The 11,498-nt window shown below is 51.5% G+C and overlaps 2 protein-coding genes across 3 annotated transcripts in view; one reads left to right on the top strand and one right to left on the bottom strand.

Annotated features, from left to right (window-relative positions):
• LOC147013315 (sialin-like) overlaps positions 1 to 11,498 on the top strand; it is a 69,633-nt gene that overhangs the window by 52,317 nt on the left and 5,818 nt on the right. For both annotated transcript variants that reach the window (XM_085855027.1, XM_085855028.1), the window contains exons 8-10: positions 10,548 to 10,680; positions 11,025 to 11,172; positions 11,319 to 11,409. In XM_085855027.1, coding sequence (XP_085711153.1) covers positions 10,548 to 10,680; positions 11,025 to 11,172; positions 11,319 to 11,409 — 372 coding nt within the window. The remainder of the gene's footprint in view (positions 1 to 10,547; positions 10,681 to 11,024; positions 11,173 to 11,318; positions 11,410 to 11,498) is intronic.
• TRAPPC9 (trafficking protein particle complex subunit 9) overlaps positions 1 to 11,498 on the bottom strand; it is a 131,025-nt gene that overhangs the window by 24,229 nt on the left and 95,298 nt on the right. The gene's annotated exons all lie outside the window — the stretch shown is intronic.

The following is an 11,498-nucleotide window of genomic DNA, read 5'->3' on the forward strand; positions in this document are numbered from 1 at the left end:
TCCTTCAACCCTAACCCGAGCCAAGCAGAAGCTGAAGCTTACTACTCCCCCTCTCTCCTCAACAAAGCAGAGGATCTCTCCATTATCCTCCTCCGCCCCTCCCCCGCTCCCAGCGTGACTCATCCCCTCATGCCCGCACATCCGCAGGTGGGAGGGAGTTGCTTACATCATGAATCATGGGACGGGAGGGCTCTTCCTTTGTGTTGTGATCGCTCCCTAACTATTAAATTAAATCACAGCGCCACTTAATAGATTTCTGCCCATTAAACAATGGAAGGTGACCTATCTATAGAACATGCACTTATCGACATATGTGAGCTAAAGGATCCTGTATATTGAGTGCGATCGAATTTCAAATTCGTAATATATATGTATATATATATATATATATATATATATATATATATATATATATATATATATATATATATATATATATATATATATATATATATATATATATATATATATTGTTGCGGTATTCGCGCCCGCCGGCGTGCTGACGGCCACGTAACTCGAATCGCGGCACGTCGCCCACCGGACGGACAATCCAGTCGTGACCCTCTCGGACTAACGCCGGGAACCAGTCACGGGTGGACCTTTCGGTCTCACCGCGATCGAGCCAATCAGCCCCCGCGTGGGATAGGGTTGCTCGCCAAATTCGACCTACCTAAGTACCCACGCGGAGGGTAGACCGGGCGATCGCACCTCGCCGCAGGTCGACTTCGGACACGGGCCACTTAAGCGACCCGTTCCGTACTATCGGAATAACCGAGCGGTGTTATCGTCGACCTCGACGGTTCGATTAATTATCGGGCGTATTCAGCCCACTACCAACCCTTTACGTGAAGCAAGATGAGGATTCAATGAAGGAAATGACGAAGCGAAGCGGGAAACAGTTCAACAGAAAGCACATTTATTCGCGGCACACGGGAAGCACACATATACAATTCCACCAAATGCACACAGAAAAGAAAAACACAATGCAATTTACACAAAAAGCAAATGTAAAAGCGAAGACACAATGCAGAGCTAATACCGACTACCGAGCACACGGCAACACTTATACAATTTTACTTCACAGACGGCGCCGACAACACATACCCAAAACCAAGGAAAAGAATACCCTCAAGGATGAGGCGGGCCTGAGGCCGAGACCGGGTCGGGCCTACCTGTCTGGTGATGAGACGCGGAGCGGCGATGGTGCCTCAACTCCGCGGGCCTTGCGGGCAGTGTCTGGTAGGGGGTGGGAAAGGGGCCCCCTTGGTCGCACTATCTCAGCGCGGGGGGAAACAGGAGGGGGTTGCTGATGCTCGGGGTATAGAGGATTTTTATTGTCCCGCGACGAGCGTCTCCACCTCGGCCAGGTCGCGCTGTCGGCCTCCCTGGGGTGCAGCTCCCTGCACGACGCGAGCACCCCCTCGTCTGCCCTCGCCGCCTCTCCACAGCTCCGTCCCCTCCGCTCCGACTCCAACGCACACTACGACCAGCTCCTTCTTGCCAACTCCACCGCCCGCGAAGTCTTAACTCTCTGTACTCTTCTCTTTCTCTCCTACTCACTGGACTGACGAACACGGTCGCTTATATCAGCCCCGTGGCTTCGCCCTCTCATCTTTGACCCCCTCCCTTCGACCTTTCACCTCGCTCCCCATTGGCCCGAGAAAAAGTGGGCGTGAATGCTTTTTGATCCATAAATTTGCATATATCGATCGCCCTCCAACGCCCTGGAGGCGGGGCCAAATCGCCCCTCGCTCACCGATTGGACGGCAAAAAGTGGGCGTGTGTCGTTTTTGATCCGTTTTTGAAGCACAAAATCCGTGATTTTGTACACGCTGTTCGGCGCGCGCCCTGCACGAGTCCAACACCGGTACCCACAAGCGGCGCAAGAACGGTGGCGATGCGTCGGTTGCGAGGTGTGACGTGAAGGTCGTGGCGGTTGTGGTGAAGCGGCGTTGTGGTTGGTGGTTGATGTTGTGACTGGTGGTGGTAACAATGGCGGTTGGTCCAAAATAAAGATAGCAAAAGAAAAACGGCTATCCTGAAGAGTCGCAGCACGCATAAATGACATGTATTCCCACTAGACAACGGGTTCGGGCCTAACTACACATGTACTTACCGAGATACCTCACCTAAGGGACCTGAATGGTGGTTTGCGAATTTGGTAACCACAACACTACCCCCTCCCCTTTTTACAGACTCGTCCCGAGTCGTCAAATTTTCGTGTGCCATCATGTGTAGTTTTCCCCTGGTACATTTTACCTACGGATCCCTGAGTGCGACATTCATGGTATTCGTGTCCCCAAAATAAATAACCTGAGGGCTGCGTAACTACCTAAACAAACTCACTCACACGGACGACTTAAATAAAATTGCCGGCGCTAGGACAGACATGCCGGGGGCGCACTCATATTTACAGTACATCTTAACCTTAACTTACAAATTTTACACTAAACCATGGCCCAGGATCACTGAACTCTGCAAAAGAAAAGCAGTTAGCAGGGGGCCAGGCTGCTCGCATGCAGTCTCTGGCTCAAAACAATGCAGGTGACAGGGAACGTGGCTGGCTGCTCACACGCAGTCCAAGGCCTTCCCTTTTTGAACTGAACGCAGTGAACCACAACGGTGCATGGGCTGCACAAATGCAGTCTCCGTGCCAGCTCAAGTGGCACACGCAATGAGCGCAACGAATGGATGGATGAATGGTTTGAACTGAACGCAGTGAACCACAACGGTGCATGGGCTGCACAACGCAGTCTCCGTGCCAGCTCAAGTGGCACACGCAATGAGCACAACGAATGGATGGATGAACACAAACACGGTGCACGGGCCGCCACTGCAGGCCCGTGTTGTAGCTGCCAACAGGGCAGTTCTTGCAGCTTGCAAACTGTTGCCTTGCGGATCCTGGCGCACATGGAAATGAACAGGGGGGGGCAAAGCAAAAATTGAACGGGGCTGGTGAACATGGGCAGTGGGCATGGCATGGCAAAGGTGCAGGCAAACACAGCCCGCAGAAGAAGGCCGCTGCAGGCAAACACAGCCGGCAGATGAACTGGCCGGCACAGGCCTTGAAGAAAAACAGCCAGCAGATGAAGTGGCTGGCACAGGCCTTGAAGCAAAACACGGCCAGCCGATGGCACAGGCCTTGCAGCAAAACAACAGCTGCCGATGAAGTTGGCCGGCCTCCGCCTCGAAGAAAAACACGGCCAGCCGATGAAGTTGGCCAGCCTTTGCCGTTCAGTGGAGGTTGGTGGAGGGAGTGCGGTGGTGCTGGCCACTTGGAAGGCGGGCTCGGACCTACCTACCTGTCTCCCTCCCACCTATCGCCTTTGCCTGTCACTGTACATACCCACTCCCTTAATTTGTCAAACCCCAATTTAGCCCCAACTTATTTTTTTGTTGTTTTTATTTTTACTTCCCCACTATAAATCGTCCCCTAACCCCCTTTATCGTCCTTGTTCGGCTAACCTATCCTGTCACCTAGCCTACTCCCAACCCCTACGTTCCCTTCCCGGAGGGGAATAAGGGAGAGCTAACGTCCTGTGTCGAGGCCCAACGAAGCCTCAGAATGGCCTCCCCAGAGTTCGGCGATCTATAACCAAAGTGGGTCCAGCGGCCCACAACGAGAGCGAGGGGATGGATGGTGCGGAGGGGTACATCTCCTAATCTACCCTAACCATTTAACTGTTAAACTACCCCGGGGCTTTCAACAAGCGCCTCTCGCTTAAACTATTGGTTCTAACAACCCAGATTCCCGTCGCCTGTGTTGGTGTCCTCACAATTTCGGGCCTCGCCCCCCAATTTTCTCTCCGTGCCCTCACACGGTCTCCTGGCTGGGACACGTGGCTCCCTTTGACAGGCACGACCCTCTGCCGATTCTCCCGCTATGGCACCCCCGGGCACTACACTGCCTCCGAGCCTACTAGCTCCCTAACACCGGGGAGTGCCCCCCATGGCACCTCCCCTGAAACGCACACGTGGCAGGCCGGCCTCCCGGGCCCCTTTCCGAGGGTCACCCGTGCCCACAACACTGCCCACGCGGCTAATGGCGCCCCGGGCCCCCGCACCAAGCAGGCGCACCCGTGCCCACTACGCTATCCCGGCCCCCCATGGGCCCTTGGCCAACCACGGCCGACTAGCCTGGTGCCCGGGGTACCCACTCAGCGATACTCACCTTTCGCAGCCACGCTCCCAAGCCCGTCAACAGGGCTCCTGCACCCCTCCAAATGGGTCTCGAGCCTACTTTCCCACCAACAACAAAACGACCTCCATTTTTCAATTTGACTAACCCCCTAACTCACTTTATACTGACTCCGGGGTCCCTTGGGCGGGAGTCACTCCTCCCCCCAATCACTCATCGCACCATGCATTCCCCATTCGCTCCACTCACACAGACCCGCTGGCCTCACTCACTCACCAAGCACATGCTTCCACCTCACTCAACATGTACACGCTTCCAATTCACTCACCAACAACTCTTCAACACACACACCACTGAACTCTGCCATTCTTCTAACTACATCCCCCAACTAACTCGTGCTCCCACGTCGTCCCTTAAACTACAGCACGTTCCATTTAACACTACGTAGCTAAACTACGTCAACTCTACACATCCAAAGTCTGTCTCTGTCTCCAAAATAATCCCATTAATCAATTTCCCAACCTAAATCTGGCTACAATCCCTCTAACTAATCCATTCCACGGACTCCATGAGGACTTACCCCTGCCCCATGAAGTCGGTCTAACTAAGCTAACCCTTCCCCCTAACTAGTTTCCATCCTGTGCCCAGGTAAGGGGGTCTTTCACCCCTTGCCCAGGAATCCTGTGCACCCGAAAGTGAGGCTTGTTTTTTCTTTTTTGTTTGTTTTTTTTTTCATGCGCAGCACCTGCGCGGCAACTCAGAGCTCGCGCACTTTACACCTGCCCGTGACGTCATGCAGCTGCACGTGTTCCTCGTCCCTCCTTGGACGGTACCATCCGGCAGAGATACCCCTCCTGCCGGATTCCAACCACACGTGCAGCCATGACGTCACCGTGCGCAAAAAAAAAACACAAGCCCCACGTCTCGAGGGGTTCCCCACGCGAACACATGTGCTTTGCCCGTTGGAGCTTAACACACACGATCGCGTGGAGAACCCGTCCGGTCCAAATCAATTTACCAGCCGAAACTTTGTCCGTCCCCGGGATCGGCAAATCCACCGCGTGCGTTTCCGGACCGGGACTTCACTCTCGCAAGCGAGCACGTGGCGGTCTCGTGCGTTGCACAGCACGAACCGCGTGCTCACTGCTGGGTGAACCCGGCACGGTCCTCGAAACAACTACAGCCGCTATTCGGCTTTCTTTCCTCCCATGTCGCCGTCGTCGCCATTCGACCCACGCACACCTGCGTGTTACGACGCACACAGTCCACTCCATCACATTCACACCGGGAGACGCGGCTGCGTGCTCCCGCATGCCCACCGACATCTCCCTTACATACCGCTCTCTCACACACACGGTCTCCCTTGCACACAGCGACCTTGCACACGGCCGTTCACCCACGCGTGCCTCACTACTCACACAAACCATACTACTCACACACGCGGGGGCACTCAACCGCTGTGCCTCATCCACACACCGTGCCTCACTCACACACGCGGGGGCACTCACCCGCTGTTCCTCATCCACACACGGCGTGCTGGGAAGCACACACTCCGGCACACTCGGCACCACACCACTCACGTGGTGCCTCACTCATACTGGCCGTTTCACCCACACACACGGCCTCACTCACACACGGTGCTTCACCCACACACGGCGTGCTGGGAAGCACGCACTCCGGCACAATCGCCACCACACCACTCACACACGGGGTCGCTTCCACACACGGGGACGCACTCACACCTTGCACCACACACACAGGGACAACCACACTGGGGATTCGTGTCCCCACAAGGGTCTCCGGGGCCTCTATACCCCCCAAGCTCTCCAAGCACCTGTCCGCAGCACTCCTCCCCTCAACCTCGCAAAGCACGACCGAACTCACCTGGTCGTGACTCACCTCAAGGGGGCATACTCCCTCCCCTCGTTCCTGGAGGAGGCCATCCAGGTGCTCGCACTGGGTCTCCACACGCTCCGCGAGCTCACCCCCATTATCCTCCACTACCTCCGTGTGTGTGTGCGTCACTTACCCCGTCCTCACCGTGCAGTCTCTCCTCTATCGTTCCCTTCCCGGCTACCGTCACTGCCAACTCTTCACCCTTTACCTCCCTTTTCTCAACTATTATTATTTCCTTTGTCGTCACTTCGTGTCTCGTCTCACACGTTTTGGTCTCCCCATTTAATTTTTCCCTTTTGGTCACCGTCGATTCCTCTGTCACGACCCTCGCCCAACACGCCCCCCGAATTATTTTTTTACCCGCCTCCACCGCGGGCCTGTCAGCCGTTGCACCCCCTTCCTTCGTTCCTTCTACACGTGGAGTTGCCATTTTGAGTTCCCCGCTAACGGCCTTCATGCCCGCCTGCAGGCATCGGCCCATGTTCTGCGTCTCACCCCGCAGCTTTTTCATTTCTTCCCTCATGTTTGCTTCCATTCCGTTTATTTGCTTGTTCATTTCGTTTTTCATTTCATTTGTGTTTGTATCCATCTTTTCGTTCATGCCTTTCATTTCGTTTTTCATATTCGCATCCATTTTTTTGATCATTTCCGCATTCATCTTTTCGTTCATGCCTTTCATTTCGTTTGTATTTGCATCCATCCTTGCTGTCATTGCCGCCAGCATGGCGCATAGCTGGGCCATGTTGGATGCACTCAGCTGAGCCGTTTCGGCAAGGGTTGGGGAAGGGTTTTGGTGGAGAGGGGGGGGGAGGTGTCATACACCGCGGCCGCTGCCGCACCCATTTCGGGCTCTGGGTTCAGTTGGGCGAGTCCGTGTTCCTGCACAATCAACATTTCCTGCTTGGGGATTCCATCCTGGACCATGGATTCTACACATTCTACATCCATTTCTAATACCCCCGGCTCCCGCTCGCCTTGAGACGCCATCTTGCTTCTCTTAAAGGGTTAATTTGAATCGCTCGTAATTTGGAGGGAATCGGGGGTCGCTTCTCTCACCCCTGGACCGATTCCCGTGAATTTAGCCGGAGACAGGAGAGCCCGTTTTCCTGTTCTCCGATACCAGTGCCGCGAGGAGGGCGATGGATTTGTATCGCACGACCTGACACCAGTGTTGCGGTATTCGCGCCCGCCGGCGTGCTGACGGCCACGTAACTCGAATCGCGGCACGTCGCCCACCGGACGGACAATCCAGTCGTGACCCTCTCGGACGAACGCCGGGAACCAGTCACGGGTGGACCTTTCGGTCTCACCGCGATCGAGCCAATCAGCCCCCGCGTGGGATAGGGTTGCTCGCCAAATTCGACCTACCTAAGTACCCACGCGGAGGGTAGACCGGGCGATCGCACCTCGCCGCAGGTCGACTTCGGACACGGGCCACTTAAGCGACCCGTTCCGTACTATCGGGATAACCGAGCGGTGTTATCGTCGACCTCGACGGTTCGATTAATTATCGGGCGTATTCAGCCCACCACCAACCCTTTACGTGAAGCAAGATGAGGATTCAATGAAGGAAATGACGAAGCGAAGCGGGAAACAGTTCAACACAAAGCACATTTATTCGCGGCACACGGGAAGCACACATATACAATTCCACCAAATGCACACAGAAAAGAAAAACACAATGCAATTTACACAAAAAGCAAATGTAAAAGCGAAGACACAATGCAGAGCTAATGCTGACTACCGAGCACACGGCAACACTTATACAATTTTACTTCACAGACGGCGCCGACAACACATACCCAAAACCAAGGAAAAGAATACCCTCAAGGATGAGGCGGGCCTGAGGCCGAGACCGGGTCGGGCCTACCCGTCTGGTGATGAGACGCGGAGCGGCGATGGTGCCTCAACTCCGCGGGCCTCGCGGACAGTGTCTGGTAGGGGGTGGGAAAGGGGCCCCCTTGGTCGCACTATCTCAGCGCGGGGGGAAACAGGAGGGGGTTGCTGATGCTCGGGGTATAGAGGATTTTTATTGTCCCGCGACGAGCGTCTCCACCTCGGCCAGGTCGCGCTGTCGGCCTCCCTGGGGTGCAGCTCCCTGCACGACGCGAGCACCCCCTCGTCTGCCCTCGCCGCCTCTCCACAGCTCCGTCCCCTCCGCTCCGACTCCAACGCACACGACGACCAGCTCCTTCTTGCCAACTCCACCGCCCGCGAAGTCTTAACTCTCTGTACTCTTCTCTTTCTCTCCTACTCACTGGACTGACGAACACGGTCGCTTTTTATCAGCCCCGTAGCTTCGCCCTCATCTTTGACCCCCTCCCTTCGACCTTTCACCTCACTCCCCATTGGCCCGAGAAAAAGTGGGCGTGAATGCTTTTTGATCCATAAATTTGCATATATCGATCGCCCTCCAACGCCCTGGAATCGGGGCCAAATCGCCCCTCGCTCACCGATTGGACGGCAAAAAGTGGGCGTGTGTCGTTTTTGATCCGTTTTTGAAGCACAAAATCCGTGATTTTGTACACGCTGTTCGGCGCGCGCCCTGCACTAGTCCAACACCGGTACCCACAAGCGGCGCAAGAACGGTGGCGATGCGACGGTTGCGAGGTGTGACGTGAAGGTCGTGGCGGTTGTGGTGTTGTGGTGTGGTTGGTGGTTGATGTTGTGACTGGTGGTGGTAACAATGGCGGTTGGTCCAAAATAAAGATAGCAAAAGAAAAACGGCTATCCTGAAGAGTCGCAGCACGCATAAATGACATGTATTCCCACTAGACAACGGGTTCGGGCCTAACTACACATGTACTTACCGAGATACCTCACCTAAGGGACCTGAATGGTGGTTTGCGAATTTGGTAACCACAACAATATATATATATATATATATATATATATATATATATATATATATATATATATATATATATACATATATATACACATATATATATACACATATACATATATATACATATACACATATACATATATATATACATATATATACACACATATACATATATATACACATATACATATATATACACATATACATATATATACACATACAGATATATACACAGGGTGTCCCAAAAAAAAATGTACTCACATGTTGGCTACTCATAACTCATTGAATTTTTCATTTCTTTTCAGATCAAATTGACCCTAATAATGGCAGAAGTACAACTATGTTTTAAAGAAAGAAAATTTTTCATAAAGTGCTACTGGAAGCACGAAAACATCATGGAAGTGCAAAGACATTTTAGAAGACATTTTCACAAAGATCCACCAACGCGACGCACCATTGCTCGCATCTGAAATAAGTTTGAAACAGATGGAACTGTGCATGACGTCCATAAGGAGCGTTCAGGAAGACCACGGTCATCAACCACCCCCGCAAAGGAAAATCAATTGCTGGAAACCCTCCACCGATCCCCACGGAAATCTGTACGACAACTGGCTCGTGAAACAGGAATCCCAAAATCAAGCGCCCATCGCATTTTGAAGCGAATTCATTGGAAAAGTTACATTCCAAAATTAATCCACACTCTAAATGAAGACTATCCTGACCGGAGAGCTGAATTTTGTGAGTGGTACCTGGGCAAATGCGGAGAAGATGCAGCATTTCCATCCAAAATTGTTTGAAGCGATGAGCCCAGCTTCAAGTTAAATGGCTCACTAAACCGACACAATGGCACGTACTGGGCTCCTGAAAATCCGCATGTTACTATGGAATACCATTTAAACTTACGAGGGGTTACTGTGTGGTGTGGGATATCAGCATTGCGCATCCTAGGGCCATTCTTTTTTGACCAAACTGCCACTGGGGTTGTTTACTTAAACTTGCTGCAGGAATCCGTCGGTCCACGTGTCAAAGAGATATTTGGTGACGAAGAGATTTACTTTCAGCAAGATGGAGCACCTTTCCACTACCACCGTGATGTAAGGGCCTATCTTGAAGCAACCTTTCCAAACAGATGGATTGGACGAAGAGGTAGTGTCGAATTCCCTGCGCGTTCCCCAGACCTCATGCCAATGGACTTCTTTTTATGGGGATATCTCAAAGATAAGGTTTACAGCTCAAAACCAGTAACAGTCGATGAGCTGAAAGAAGAAATTGAAAGACAATGTCTTGCAGTTCCAAATGAAATGATTCGTAATGCTGTTGAATCCATTGGTCCGCGTTATCGGCTGTGTTTGGAACGTGATGGTCATCAATTCGAACATTTGTAAACATGCATTTATCCATTAATCTCATTTCTAAGTCAATAAACAACGCATTTATTATCATTAAAAGAGCGAGTACATTTTTTGGGACAATATATATATATATATATATATATATATATATATATATATATATATATATATAGATAGATAGATAGATATATATATATATATATATATATATATATATATATATATATATATATATATAGATAGATAGATAGATATATGAAATGTCGGTGTGTGTGTAAAGATGTGATGATCGGTTGGTGTGTGTGCATCTCAGAATGGTTTCCTCTCAGCACTCCCATACCTCTTCTCCTGGGTGGTCATGGTGGCCAGTGGTTTATTTGCTGACTGGCTCTGCCGGAGAATGGTGTTTACCACAACCACAGTTCGCAAGATCTTCACATTATTTGGTTAGTCTTTTATGCAGCCACAACGCCTTTCTCTATTTTCCATTATGCCCCTTCACCTGACATTACCACGATTGAGTTCCCTCATCACTCTCCTATTTCATGTAACATGTTCTTCCTCTGATTATGGTGACCGAATGGGCTGGCAGGATGGCCTAGAGGTATGCACACTCACCTCTAAGCTGTCCAGCTTGGCTTTGAATTTTGGCCCAGCAATAAACCGTCATCCCAGGCAGGGCGATTCAATATGTACCATCCCTCTGATAAACGTTAAACTTGGCGTCCCATTGGTTGGCATTAATTGGTGGCTCACCAATCCACTTACGATCCACCTATCTTTTGTGCAGGCCTAGGAGGCCCATCGTTGTTCCTTATCGCCGTGTGCTATGTTGGCTGCAACAGCACACTTGCCGTGATCTTCCTTACCCTGTCCTTGGTGGCTGGAGCACTTTCCAGCTCAGGAAACAGCATCAACCACTTGGATATTGCACCTCAGTAAGCTGCCTCGCATTGACCCACCACCCAGAATACACATCACCTTTCCACCACCATACCTGATGTACACCAAGTCTAGTGCTCAAATCAAGGTCGGTGGTATATGCTGCTTCACACTAAACCCTGAGATTGATATGTATTTGCAGGTTTGCAGGAATTTTACTTGGAATTTCCAACTCATTCGCGACCATTCCTGGTTTCCTTGCACCTTTGGCCGTGGGCTATCTCACCAGTAACGTGAGTCCTTTTATCCTTTATCAACAAATACCACCCATCGCTTCGTAAGACGGGAATACTAAAGGGAGAAAAGGGGGGGGAGAGCGCGA

Source organism: Eptatretus burgeri, chromosome 14 (assembly GCF_056783735.1).
Source record: "Eptatretus burgeri isolate ZD-2024b chromosome 14, Ebu_testis_v1, whole genome shotgun sequence".
NCBI classification, from domain to species: Eukaryota; Metazoa; Chordata; class Myxini; order Myxiniformes; family Myxinidae; genus Eptatretus; species Eptatretus burgeri.